This window comes from Bison bison, unplaced genomic scaffold, assembly GCF_000754665.1.
Source record: "Bison bison bison isolate TAMUID 2011002044 unplaced genomic scaffold, Bison_UMD1.0 scf7180017864172, whole genome shotgun sequence".
NCBI lineage: Eukaryota > Metazoa > Chordata > Mammalia > Artiodactyla > Bovidae > Bison > Bison bison.
Genome location: NW_011494744.1, coordinates 634073 through 649024, shown reverse-complemented (window position 1 = coordinate 649024; position 14952 = coordinate 634073). Strand labels below are relative to the sequence as shown.

Genomic DNA, 14952 nt, shown 5'->3' with positions numbered 1-14952 from the left:
TTTATTTTGGGGGGCTCCAAAATCACTGCAGATGGTGACTGCAGCCATGAAAGTAAAAGACGCTTGTTCCTTGGAAGAAAAGCTATGACCAACCTAGACAGCATATTAAAAAGCAGAGACTACTTTGCCAACAAAGGTCAGTCTAGTCAAAGCTATGGTTTTTCCAGTAGTCATGTATGGATATGAGAGTTGGACTATAAAGAAAGCTGAGCACCAAAGAATTGATGCTTTTGAACTGTGTTGTTGAAGAAGACTCTTGAGAGTCTCTTGGACTGCAAGGAGATCAAACCAGTTAATCCTAAATGAAATCATTCCTGAATACTCATTGGAAGGATTATGCTGAAGCTGAAACTCCAATACTTTGGCCACCCGATATGAAGAACTGACTCATTGGAAAATATTCTGATGCTGGGAAAGATTGAAGGTGGGAGGAGAAGGGAGGACAGAGGATGAGATGGTTGGATGGCATCACCGACTAGATGGACATGAGTGTGAGTAAGCTCTGGGAGTTGATGATGGACAGGGAAGCCTGGCATGCTGCAGTCCATAGGGTCGAAAAGACTCGGACAGAGCTACTGAACTGAACTGAATTGATACTCCAGTCTGTGTAGTAGAAAGGCAAATCACATTAGACTAAATTTAAGCCTAGAGGAGAACAGTATCTACATTAGGTGTTTAGTGAATAGTTAATAGTGACACTTTGGGGACATATATTTCATTTTTCATGTGTGCGTGCTCAATTGTGTTCAACCCTTTGCTACCCCATAAACTGTAGCCTGCCAGGCTCCTCTCTCAGTGTGATTTTTCAGGCAAGAATACTGGAGTGGGTTGCCATTTCCTCAAGGGATCTTCCCGTAACCTGCATCTCTTGTATCTCCTGCTTGGCTAAGATGGATTCTTTACCTCTGAGCCACCAGGGGCACACACCTCAGTTCAGTTTCAGGCTTTGCCACCTATTGGTTGGGAACTTTGAGCAAGTCTCTTAGGCCCTCTGTCCTTCAGTTTCCTCATCTATAAAATGAGCATAATTATGGTTCCTGACTCTTAGGATTGTTGTGAGAGATACATGAGTTAACATATATGAAGTGCTTAGAACAGTAACATAAGTGCTATGTTGGTTCTATTATTTAGTCATTTGAGGAGCATAATAAATAATGCATTTGTGTAAGATAGTTCAAAAAGTTTTTTGTGTTTTTTCGTTTAATATTATGCATTGTACTCTTTGACAAATGGACTTTTGTTCATGTGCTAAGTGCTTTCTTGCTCCATCAGTCAAATACATTTAAATCCTCATTACCTTTAGGCCTTGTTTTACTATGGTCTCATGGAATGCCTGGAAAATCCCATGGATGGAGGAGCCTGGTGGGCTGCAGTCCATAGGATCGCTAAGAGTCGGGCACGACTGAGTGACTTCCCTTTCACTTTTCACTTTCATGCATTGGAGAAGGAAATGGCAACCCACTCCAATGTTCTTGCCTGGAGAATCCCAGGGACGGGGGAGCCTGGTGAGCTGCTGTCTATGGGGTCGCACAGAGTTGGACACGACTAAAGCGACTTAGTAACAGCAGGCAATTGGTACTGACTATATGGGGGAAATATATTAACCTGTGTTAGTGCCACAATTCCTGTTCCTCAGAGGTGCTGCAGAATTAAGCAGGCATGATCCTACTCCGCTGTGTCTGCCCTGACCCCATGCTCTTGGGCAGGCTGAGTGTCTGATTGCTTAACTCTGTCAACACCATCACTGACCCCTCTTTCCCCTTCCTGCCATGTGTGCCCCACTGTTACCTGTCTCTTCCCAGATCTGCCTTACAAATTACCCAGCACTGTAAGCTGCCAACCACTGACTGCCCTCACCAATGACAGTGGCTTATGTTGATAATGATATCACTGAATAATGTTAGCTGTCATTTTTATTGAACACTTACTACATGTCAAGCACTGGACTAAGCGTGTTCCATGCATTAAAACTTTCGATTGTCAGAATAATTTTTTGAGGTACATACTATTATTATTTCCACACTGGATGAAAGAAGAAACGTCTAAGATAAGAAGAAATTAAGTCACTCACCCAAGGTCACCTGGTGTGACCAGGATGTGAATGGAGGCCACCTTGATTTCAGAGCCTGTGCTCTTAACTTCTGGAAAATCCCATGGATGGAGGAGCCTGGTGGGCTGCCGTCTATGGGGTCACACAGAGTCGGACATGACTGAAGCGACTTAGCAGCAGCAGCAGCAGCCCTTAACTTCTATGATATCTTCCTCTTACACCTTCTCCATCAAGCTAATAATAAGATCAGCATTCTATCATTAAAGCCTCCAGCTGTATTCCCTTTAAGCATCAGTTACCCTGCATGAAATAGCTGCTCCTCACTCTTGTGGTGGCAGTGTGGTATGAGGAAGAAGAGGATAAATGGTGGAGTTAGAATAACAGGGAATCAAATCCTGGCTCCCCTGTGGAACAGCTGTGTGATCTAGTTACTTGACCTCATTAAGCTTCAGTTTCTTCATCTGCAAATGGGGGCAATAATAAAAAGCACCTATCCCTTTGCATAGGATTTAATGAGACAGTGTAAAGTGTTGAGTATGTGCGTCTGGCACGTAGTAAGGCTCAAAAAGAGAACTTGTCATTGCTGTTGTTGTTGTCTAAGATTCATCTTCCCAATGAAGATCTATAAATAGATCTCGCTTCATAACATTTCAAGGTTTTTCTTTGCTTCTCCAGGCCTGACATAGGGGTTCAGGATTGGGGGTGGAGAGGAAAATTTTTAGTTGGAAATTTTTTCGTCCTTTTGAACTTTCTCAACTAAGAATAAACTCACATGATCATGTCCTTGGCATTTAAAATGGTCGTACAAATGCACTAAGCATGGCTCAAAAGAAGGAAAAATAGAAAAGTACTGGGTGAAGAAAAGGCTATATGCAGGTGATTTGGTTCTCTTTGTGATAAATTTTCTACAATCTGCGCTACTTTTCTTTTTTAATATTATTTATTTGGCTGCACAAGATCTTAGTTGTAGCATGCAGGATCGTTCATTGTGGTGTGCTGGCTTCTCTCTAGTTGCAACATGCAGGCTTAGTTACCCCACAGCATGTGGGATCTTAGTTGCCCAAGCAGGGATCAAACCCACGTCCCCTGCATTGGAAGGCAGATTCTTAACTGCTGGACCACCAGGGAAGTCCCTGCATTATTTTTCTTTAAAAAAATAGAGATCATATACTGATAAAATAGTCCTGTTTTAATGATGCTTGGGCTTCCCTGGTGGCTCAGCAGTAAAGAGTCCACCAGCAATGCAGGAGATACAAGAGATCCCTGGGTGTGGAAGATCCCCCGAAAGAGGAGATGACAACCCACTCGAGTATTCTTGCTGGGAAAATCCCACGGATGGAAGAACCTGTTGGGCTACAGACCCTCTTGTGGGTTAGGGCTGCAAAGAGTCGGACATGACTGAGCAACTAAGCACGAACATACAATGGTGCTTATCCTTCCGTGGTTGACTGGCAAACTGGCAAACTGGTGCTGACTGTTGTCTGGGGACCTCGAGTCCTCTCTTCTGGGTGTCACCATCCTCACAGCATGGCAGCTGGCTCCCTCCAAAGTGAACAATCCAAAAGAACAAGGCAGGGACTTCACTGGTGGTCCAGGGGTTAAGAACCTGCCTGCCAAGGCAGCGGACATGGGTTTGATCCTTGGTCTGGGAACTAAGATCCTACATGCCAGTGGGCAGCTGAGCCCATGCACCACACCTGTTGAACCCTTGCACTCTGGAGCCCGTGCACCGCAACTACTGAACCCCTGAGCCCAATTACTGAAACCCATTGCCTAGAGCCTGTGCTCTGCAACAAGGCAAACCACTGCAGCGAGAAGCCTGCACACCACACCTGGGGAGTAGCCCCACAACTAGAAGAAGCCTGCACACAGCAATAAAGACCCAGTGCTGCCAAAAATGAATAAATAAATAGAAATAAATAAATAGAAAGAGCAAGACAGAAGCTTCGGTGCTTTTTACGTCCTGGCCTCAGGAGTCACACACTGTCCACTTCTGCCGTATTATACTGATCATGTAGGACCAGCACTGGCTCACTGTGGGTGGGGACCACACCGCAGCAGGAAGTGTGGATCTTTGGAGGCCATCTTGGAGGTTGGCTGCCACGTACCATATATTAGCGAGTCTCTTGATGCAAAAAATAGCCTCATAATGACCAATGGAGGCCTTGGGGAAATGTGACTTTTAGACCCAACTTAGTTTGAATTCAAAATCCAAGAAGTCCATGTGAAAGTGAAAGTTGCTCAGTCATGTCTGACTCTTTGCAACCCCATGGGCTGTAGTCCATGGAATTCTCCAGGCCAAAATACTGGAGTGGGTAGCCTTTCCCTTCTCCAGATCTTCCCAATGCAGGGATTGAACCCAGGTCTCCTGCATTGCAGGTGAATTCTTTACCAGCTGAGCCACAGAGGAAGTCTATAGAGCCAGGTAATTCTTTCTTAGATGAGAAATAATGTCAAAGCAGCTAAACCTTACCACTGATTCCTGGCCATCCCAAACCCATTGCCACCTAGTTTCACACTCCTATATTTGGCTTAAGGCTGAATTAGTCTTTACAAATAGATGGGTAAAACTACCAGGTTTAATAGTTCGTCAGCCAGAACAGTAGATACAGGAGGTAAGTTACTAGATGTCCTCATGATGGAATGATTGTGGAAGAAGAGCTCACATGTGCACTTTCAAGTTTGAAAGTATTTAGATTACAAGTAATTGAACTGCATCAAGATAACTGAATTTTTTTAAATTTTTAAAACAATTAGAGGAGAAGGGGGCACAACCTTATTGTGAAGTGACTGCTTTCCTGTCACCCTTGTACATTTGGCTTCCTCAAACTAAATTCCCAGCTGCTTATAGGAAACGAGTAGAAGTACAAAGATTTACATGCAGCAATATTTACTCAGTTTTAATGTCAATATAAAATAACCCAAATGTCAAGGACACCTCGATTTTAAAATAATAAAATAAAATAACCCAATGAACAATAATAGAAAAATGAAGGCAATAACATGATGCATCCACACACTGGAGTATTATTTAATCACCAAAAACAATGTTTATAATAATTTTAATGTCATAGGACATACAATGTATACATACAATATATAAAACTACCTGGGAACAAAGCTGTCCATACTTAATAACTTCAGCAATATTTATACAACAAAATGTATAAAATATTTAGACCAGACAGACACAAATAGGATAAGTACTGGAAGGAAATATTCCTACTGTTGTCTGTGGTTGGAAGAGCCGTGAGTGGATTTTCTATATTTTTGGTATTTTCGAGATCATCTACAATGGGCATACCTTTTTAATCATGAAAAGAAATAAAGTTTCTTTTTTAAAAGCGTCAGTTCTCAGTCTAACAAAACACCATTGCTCTTTACTAAGGTTTGTCTCTTGCCCCACCCACATATCATGACTCATGAAAAAAAAGGATGATCAGATAATGAGAACCAAGTCTCATTCATGTGTTCACTTCATTTATTTAAACCTCCATTCCATGCCCCCAGATGGATTCTCACCACCTTATAAGGAACTGGTTGTAGGACAAGTCGAACCCAGTGGGGTGAAATCAGGAGACAATTTATTTTTCTGACCTCACTGTCTTTCAAACCTGCCAACTGGCTGTTTTCCCCCGAACTCTGGACTGTACCGTGGGCCCCCCGTGTCTTTCCCGGTCACTTGTGTAGTTAATAAGCCGTCTCCTTCGCCTATGCCCTTGAGCGCTAGTGACCCCCAGAATCGTATGGCAGTGCCACACGATGGTTGTGGCAGGTTGCCCTCAGTGTGACACCATTTGTATGAAGTCTAAAATGCACAAACAATTGTACAAACTGCTTAGCAGTATCTGCCCAGGTTGAGAAAGTATGAGGAAGTGTCAGGGAAGGAGCGCAATAAAGTTGCAGACGTGGTCCCTGGCGGTGAGGAAGGGAGGGGGGTGTGTCCATGGAGGAGTCCTCTGGGGCCTCAGCCATATTATCAATGCTTATTTTTTTAAACTGAGAGGTTGATGTGTGAGTGTGTGTCGTGTTGTACTTTTTGATGTCTTTTAGATGTCTTAGGTATTACCTAATGATTTTTTAATCCAGTCTGATATAAATCAGAGCTTCAAGTTTTCATTTAAAACTTCAAAAAAGAAGTAAAGGGACTTCCCTGATGGTCCAATGGTTAGCACTCCACACTTCCACTGCTTGGGACATGGGTTCAATCCCTGGTCAGGAAACTGAGATCCTGTATGCCACACTCCTGCTGCTGCGAAGTCGCTTCAGTCGTGTCTGACTCTTTGTGACCCCCATGGACTGTATCCTGCCAGGCTCCTCTGTCCATGAGATTCTCCAGGCAAGAACACTGGAGTGGATTGTCATGCCCTCCTCCAGGGGATCTTCCCAACCCAGGGATCAAACCTGTGTCTCTGATGTCTCCTGCACTGGCAGGCAGGTTGGTTCTTTACCACTAGCGCCACCTGGGAAGGAAGAAAAAACAAAGAAAAGCTTCACCCTTTCCCCAGTTTCACAGCCCTACCAGTCTCAGAAAGCTGCAGTAGGGTGGGAAGATATAATTTATCTTTCTGTCCCTCTGTCTCCAGCTCAGGGTTCCTGCAGAAAACATGGGCAGGATAGGAGAGAAGAAGGGAGGAGGGGTAAAGGGAGCCAGTCTAACTTGACTGGGGCCACTGTGATCTGACTTTGGTGACCCCACAGAGAGCCATGTGGGGTGTTTTCAGGGTCACTTCCTACTTACCTGCCCTGCTGCTGCTGCTAAGTCACTTCAGTCGTGTCCAACTCTGTGCGACCCCATAGATGGCAGCCCAGCAGGCTCCCCCATTCCTGGGATTCTCCAGGCAAGAACACTGAAGTGGGTTGCCATTTCCCTCTCCAGTGCATAAAAGTGAAAAGTGAAAGTGAAGTCGCTCAGTCATGTCCCGACTCTTAGCGACCCCACAGACTGCAGCCTACCAGGCTCCTCCGTCCTAACTCCCCCCAGTTTCTGTCCGAAAGCAACCCCCTGTACCATCACCTGGAAAGGGGTTGTACACCCCCAGCCTGGCCCACTACTCAGTCCTCCCCCACAGCATCTAGTTCTGGAAGGCCTACCCTTACAGACTCTTTCCACTAGGGCCCCCTTATTTGGAGGGAAGCCTTTCAAGATAACTCAAGCCCTGCTGCCTCTCAGGGTCCATTCCAGACTCACAGAAAGCCCCAGCACTTTGCCCACCCAGGCTCTAGAGATGCAAAGCACACTCACCAGATCCTTCCCCCTCACTAGCCATCCCGCGGCCCCAGCCAGCCTCTCGTCCTTACACTTTCCCAGGAAGTCACACACCAGGCAGTCCACATGATCAACAAGCTGCCAGGACACGGGCCAGCCTCTCCATGAAGTTCCCTGAAGCCCCTGAACTTGGGGAGATCTCCTCCTTCTCACTTACCATGTCCTGACAGCCCTCTGCAAAGAAGTCCCCGCTTGGCTGCTCAGACCCAGCTCTCTGCTGATGCACGGTGGGAAACCTTTGCAGGGAGAACACTCTGAGTCTCCTGGTGACAACACGCTGCCTCACTTCAGAAGGTGGGGTTCAATGTCAGCTGTTGTTCTTAGCAGCAATTTAAATATAGGAAGACTCTCATTTAACATCCTGTTCTGCAAATAATACTTTAAGATAAGATCTCTCAAGACAGGCCAGTGACTTACTGTCAGTTGAAGAAATTCAATAGGAGAGGCCAAAACAGGCTTTGTGGGCGTCACTGCAGGACTGGCCTCATCCGGTTATGTTTAAAAGATCAAGAGGAGTGGATGGAACACATGTTCTGTGACTGATCCTCCATGAATATTTGTAAAAACCATATTACCCATCAGGTTTCCCTTTTGGGAAACCAGAAAAACTCAAACTTAAGTTCAGTGCCCACCTTCTGAATTTAACTCCCCCACAATGTGTGTTTTTGTATATATCTCTGTTTAATTCCGTGTTTCAATTTATTAAAGTAATATTCACATCATTTGGGGAAGTAGGTGGCAATGTGAATCCCAAATAAATATTAAAACAGAAAGAAAACATAAACAGAAATGAATTTCATACAGAATTTAAGCTGTTTACTGTAAATGATATTATTTCCCCTTTGGCCTAAAAACAATGTCCCTGACTTGCCATAGGTCAAGAAAAGTTTTAAAAATGTGGCAGTTTATGGACCAGTCTGATCTGGAGACCATGAGGAGCCTGAAGGATGCCATGGCCCAGCACGAGTCTTCCTGCGAGTACAGGAAGGTGGTGACCCGAGCGCTGCACATCCCCGGCTGCAAGGTGGTTCCCTTCTGCGGGGTGTTTCTGAAGGAGCTCTGTGAGGTGCTGGACGGAGCCTCTGGCCTCATGAAGCTTTGCCCGAGGTACAATTCGAAGGAAGAAACTCTGGAGGTGAGACCTTTTAAAACTCTCATGATCTGAAGAGTCATTGTTGCCTCCTGGCTTGTCACACACTGAAGCCAGAAGAGAGACATCTCTGAGGCCAGGGTTATCCATTGTCACAGTTGCGTTGACTAACAGATCCTTGGGGGCTGCCCTGGTGGCTCAGACGGTAAAGAATCTGCCGGCAATGCAGGAGACCTGGGTTCGATTCCTAGATCGGGAAGATCCCCTGGAGAAGGGAATGGCAACCCACTCCAGTATTGCTGTCTGGAGAATTCCATGGACAGAGGAGCCTGGCAGGCTACAGCCCATGGGGTCACAAAGAGTCGGACATGACTGAGCAGCTGACAGTTTCACTTTCACTAGATCGTGAACATTCCAAAGAAAAGAAGGCCAACTACCACTGTTGGGCTTTATATTAAGTTAGCTTTAATGGGGCAACGTACAAATGGTGTTGTTTTTCTGGGTGTTTTTTCTTAAGGTTGATGGGATTTTCCTCTCTTGTTAGGTGCAAATGGGTGAAGGGGATATAAGAAGTCAGATGAGGGTAGTAACTTTTTGGGGTCAGTGGAAGAAAGACTGAGGGGAAGTCAGTGCTGCCTTCTTTTCCTCCATTCTGGGAATCTGGTGTGTCCTCCAAGGATGCGCTCTGGGCTCCTGATCATGCTGTCCTCAGCCCATTGCTGCTCATTCCCAACCCCCAGCATGGGAAGGACCACATGAGCTTGGACTCCGAGTGTTGGGCAGTGCAGAGAAGAGGCACTGAGAAACAGAATATACAGACACCTCTCTATATGGTATTTAGAAATGAAAGAAGGGATTGAAAGGTGGGAGACTTTATGGAGAAATTTGAGGAGTCCCATGCCCGGAAGTCCCATACCTAAATCTAAAGTCATTCTCACCATGGTGCCGGCACCCACTGTTGACCTTACACATACACACTCTCCCCCTCTCTCCTTCTCTCTCTCTCTTTCTCACCCTCATTCACACCCCTTCTTGGTGACAGTGGGAAGACTCTCCTAAAACTGCAGCCTCTTCCAGGTCCCTTGGGAGCAAAAGAATTACTTGGTATCAGGGAGACTTAGAGCCCCTGACAGGTGCTGGCAGCATTACTGGCTTCTATCTCCCTGGCTTGTGAGAGGGGCATAAAGTGCAAGGAGGGACTTCCCCAGTGGTTCAGCGGTAAAGAATCTGCCTGTAGTGCAGGAGACGCAAGTTCAATCCCTGGGTTGGGAAGATCCCCTGGAGGAGGAAGTAACTACCCACTCCAATGTTATTGCCTGAAAAAATCCCATGAACAGAGGAGCCTGACAGGCTACAGCCCATGGGTCAAAAAGAGTCAGACACGACTTAGCGACTAAATAGCCAAAAAAAAGTGAAAGAAATGAAGGGGAAAGCTTAAAGCAAGCCTCCCAAACTGTCCCCGCACTGGCTGCCTCACATCTCAGAAGTAGGGAACTCCATATTTCATGGCCTAGCCATCCCTCTGACCTCTGATGAGAGATACTTCCCTGGTTACAAATACAGACAATAAGAGCTTATAAATCACCAGGAAGCCTCTGTGTTACTGTTAAGATGTATGGGAAATAAAGCAAAATGTCCCCCCTCCTTGATCATTTCCTTGGGCCCCAGTAATTTTATCTGGTTCCATAGAATAATACATTTCTGTCATGGTTTTTCTCAATTCTCACTACAGGAATAAAATAACTCTGTCCTTCCTCTGTAAAGTGGCTAATCTTCTCCCTAGGGAACCTTGAAATAATATTGCTTTTTGTGTTATAAACTGGAAGTGAAGTGTTGATTCCTAGAGGGACTGAAGTTGTCTTAGTGGAAACAAGAGTAAGTTTTGGTATTTCATGTGGTGAAAGGAAAAAATGTTTTTCCTGGAGGTTGGTTTTCCCCCAATAAAATAGGCACAAATGCCATTATTTATGACTGTTATGATTTTGTTTCTCTAGCCAAGTAGGTTATTTAGATGTAGTATGTGAAGCTGCAATAACAAATCCTCAATATATTTCTCTATAGTTTGTAGCCGATTATAGTGGACAAGATAATTTCTTACAACGAGTGGGACAGAATGGCTTAAAGAATTCAGAGAAGGAGTCCACTGTCAACAGCATCTTTCAGATCATCAGGAGCTGCAGTCGAAGTCTGGAGACAGAGGAGGAGGACAGCTCCAGTGAAGGGAGCAGCTCAAGGAAAAATTCCCTGAAGGATAAAGCCCGATGGCAGTAAGTTTTACATGGGCTGTTTTACATGGGATTTAAAAATCGGGATTCTCATTTCTTCTTTCTCCTACCCCAGTTTGGTTTCAGGTTATAAATAGCATCCATGTACGTGTTAGTTGCCCAGTCCTGTGCAACTCTTTGCAGCCCCATAGACTGTAGCCCAGCTTTCCCGGTGGCTCAGATGCTAAAGCATCTGCCTGCAATGCGGCAGACCCAGATTCGATCCCTGGGTCAGGAAGATCCCCTGGAGAAGGAAATGGCAACCCACTCCAGTACTCTTGCCTGGAAAATGCCATGGACGGAGGAGCCTGGTAGGCTACAGTCCATGGGGTCGCAGAGAATCGGACATGACTGACCGACTTCACTTTCATTTTCAGACTGTAGCCCACCAGGCTCCACTGTCCATGGAATTTCCCAGGCAAGAATACTGGAGTGGGTTGCCATTCCCTTCTCCAATAGTATCCAGAGTATACATTATAAATCAACTATACTTTGATGTGTTTGTGTGTGTGTGTTAGTTGCTCACTTGTGTCCGACTCTTCGCAACCCCATGGACTATAGCCTGCCAGGCTCCTCTGTCCATGGCATTTTCCAAGCAGGAATACTGGAGTGGGCTGCATTTCCTCCTGCAGGGCATCTTCCCAACCCAGGGATTGAACTGGCATCTCCTGTATTTCTTGCCCTGGCAGGCCAACTTTACCACTGTGTCACCTGCGAAGCCACAGTACTTCAATTAAAAAACTAATTTTTAAAAAAGGGTTTATTAGTTACTGGATAAGGCATGGGGCAAATATTAACATTTTTAAATCAAATATACTGATTTAGTGGCAGAGAAGGCAATGGCACCCCACTCCAGTACTCTTGCCTGGAAAATCCCATGGACGGAGGAGCCTGGTAGGCTGCAATCCATGGGGTCACTAAGAGTCGGACACGACTGAGCTACTTCACTTTCACTTTTCACTTTCATACATTGGAGAAGGAAATGGCAATCCACTCCAGTGTTCTTGCCTGGAGAATCCCAGGGACGGGGGAGCCTGGTGGGCTGCCATCTATGGGGTCGCACAGAGTCAGATGCGACTTAGCAGCAGCAGCAGCAGCAGTAGGATTGGAGTTAGTCATACCCAGAAATCAGCACTGTTGCAGCTCCCCCCAACTTTGATGATTCTAAGGCAGCTCATCAATGATTGACAAGCATTGCAGTGCTTCCAGGATCTCACTTTCAGGTGGCATCTGCAGCGTTGTGATTGCTCGGCTGTTTCGATTGCTGTTTATTGACAAGCACTGCAGTCTACCCATGATATGCTTGCTTAGCCCAAGACCAGATGAGAAGTTCAGAAATCAATGGTCTTAGGGTAGGCATTGCATCTCTTCAAGGCCATTTACTCATGGTCATGCCCAACTCAAAGCAGAGTCTGGTCCACCTGGAAGAATCCTTGAGCATGACCCAAAAGCAGAACATTTGCTGGCTTTGACATCTTGGCCACAAAAGGTTCTATTTGTGTGGTATACTCATGAGTCATACCTGGCAGTTGTCTCCCAGTCCTTGTAAGACATCACTGTTTGTTTTGCAAAGTCTTTTCTGGATGACTGTGTGTATGAGCCTACAGTGGGAAGAGACAGTGCTTCTGGAAAGTAATTCCTTTGGAACTGTAGTGCTGGATCCTCAGAATCAGTTGTGAACACAGAAATGAACACCTTGTGCCTGAATCCCAAGTGTTGTTATTAAAGAGATGAACCTATATTCCCAGTTTTTCCAAAGTCTTTGAGCTTTTTTCCAAACCTCATCTCCTAGCTCATTCCCCCATAGGGGATCCAGGTTAGGGATGAACCAATACTGCCCTTACCACGATGTCACATCCCTAAAGCTCAAATTTCACAAGTAGCTTCTACCGATTGTTCTTTTTAAGTTGGTCTCAAGCCAAAATTATTTGAAAGTTTCTCACTAATTTTTGTGATGTTGGTGCCACCATATATAAATAGAGAGAGGACCATCTACAAATAAGCACAGAGGCCTCTCATAGCCCTTAACTCCTTAATCTACATCTACTTCTGTGTACCTGTCTCTATACATAGGTATCTATGTATATATCTACATCCTCTCACAAAATATTTTGTAGATGCTTGTAAGAATAAATGTAAATAATCAAAGAAGGGATTATTAAGGGATTATTATGAAGGGAAAAGGAAAGTAGGATAGGAAAAAATAAAGCGTACAGAAATGTATACTATACAGTCTTTACAGTGACTAAATTTTGTTCTGAGATAGTGACCATAAAAAGGAGGGAATCAGGAGTCACAGTCTTTGTAAGAAAAATCAAACAGATGTTTGGGAGAAGCATACCTGTTCCTCATACTGAGATCTGGCTAAAATTCCTTCCTTAAGTGCTCCAAAAAAGGATACATCATCTCTTAATAGATAAAATTTCATATGATTTTTTTTATAACTACCTTCACTTGGCGTTGTGTGTGTGTGTGGGTGTATATGTTACTTATAGGTGTTCTAAGAATACTTTTAGGAGTGCTTGTGACTCAGCTGGTAAAGAATCCGCCTGCAGTGCAGCAGACCTGGGTTCAGTCCCTGGGTTGGGAAGATCCCCTGGAGAAGGGAACAGCTACCCACTCCAGAATTCTGACCTGGAGAATTCCATGGACTGTATAGTCCATGGGGTTGCAAAGAGTCGTGGACATGACTTTCACTTCACTTCACTTCACTTTTGGTTGAGACTCAGAGACCAGGCCTCTGGGTTTTTCTTTACCATCTTTTTCCTTTTGACTGGATTTCCTTCAAGTAATAAATTTCATACCACATATCATCACCTCTTTTGAAATCATTGTTTCCAATTCTCTGCTTGTTCCTTTGTCCCCTCACTAATCATTTTATCATCTACATTCTAAGATCACTGCTTTTCTACTTCCCATTTTCTAGACTCCACTTGTAAGCACTCTTAGAAGGGGAAAAGAAGCACAAAATTGCAAATATTTCTTTTACAAAACCTGAGAAGTAAGGTTGAAATCCTCACGTTGAAATTTATGTACCTCAGTACTGGTAAATTTTCTTACCCCACATAATGGCTATTTTGAAAAGAACTACTGATGAGGCTGGGGTGTTTAATAGATGAGGGTGGGGTGTTTAATAGAATTCACTGAAACCAGATCAGCAAGCACTGTTCCTGGGACCATCTGCCAGGACTTGGGAATCCATTTCTGATCCAGAGTCCTGCATTAAAATATCCAGTACAGGGCTGTGTGTGAAAAAGGGATTTCCAGATCTCAAAACCCAAGGGCACTGTGCTTTGTTGTTGATTTGGCTGAAATAAAGACTCTGTAAACAGTAACCTCCAGCCCCTTTCCTATGGCAGCCACCAACCCTGTGAAAATTCCATCAGAGAAAGAAGGGATGATCTCGTGGTCATTTGGTTCACCCAACCTGTAGGGTGCTCTAATAATTCTTCTCAAACATCTCAGCTACTCCTGCCACTCAAAACATTGACAGAAACCCTAGAAAGATGGTCATAAGAGATTCAATACCTCAGCAGGAAAGGAACAGGGTTGAAATAATCTCCAAATGTCAGTGAGATCTTAAGGACATCAACTTATCATCTCCGTGTACAGTTGAGAAAGTGGTGCCTGGAGAGGTGAAGTCGCTTCCTTAAGTGGTGCCTAGCAGACCTGGGTTGTGAGCCTGACCACGTGATCAACTGCAGGGCAGGATCTTTCCTCCTGCAGTGTTGAAGGCATTTCTTGTCACTGTGGAACCCTCGACTTCTTTTTGTTTCTAGTTGCTATAGGTTAGGGACATCTAAACATGGCATCTGGTTCCATCACTTCATGGAAATAGGTGGGGAAACAATGGAAACAGTGTCAGACTTTATTTTTGGGGCTCCAAAATCACTGCAGATGGTGACTGCAGCCATGAAATTAAAAGACGCTTACTCCTTGGAAGGAAAGTTATGTCCAACCTAGATAGCATATTCAAAAGCAGAGACATTACTTTGCCAACAAAGGTCCATCTAGTCAAGGCTATGGTTTTTCCAGTGGTCATGTATGGATGTGAGAGTTGGACTATGAAGAAGGCTGAGTGCCGAAGAATTGATGCTTTTGAACTGTGGTATTGGAGAAGACTCTTGAGAGTCCCTTGGACTGCAAGGAGATCCAACCAGTCCATCCTAAAGGAGATCAGTCCTGGGTGTTCTTTGGAAGGAATGATGCTAAAGCTGAAACTCGAGTACTTTGGCCACCTCATGTGAAGAGTTGACTCATTGGAAAAGACTCTGATGCT

At 44.7% G+C, this 14952-nt stretch overlaps 1 protein-coding gene across 2 annotated transcripts in view; it reads left to right on the top strand.

Moving 5' to 3' along the window:
* The window catches only part of PLCE1 (phospholipase C, epsilon 1), a 370125-nt gene that overhangs the window by 265188 nt on the left and 89985 nt on the right, over positions 1-14952 (top strand). For both annotated transcript variants that reach the window (XM_010842171.1, XM_010842170.1), the window contains exons 6-7: positions 8196-8454; positions 10471-10676. In XM_010842171.1, the coding sequence (XP_010840473.1) occupies positions 8196-8454; positions 10471-10676 (465 nt within the window). The remainder of the gene's footprint in view (positions 1-8195; positions 8455-10470; positions 10677-14952) is intronic.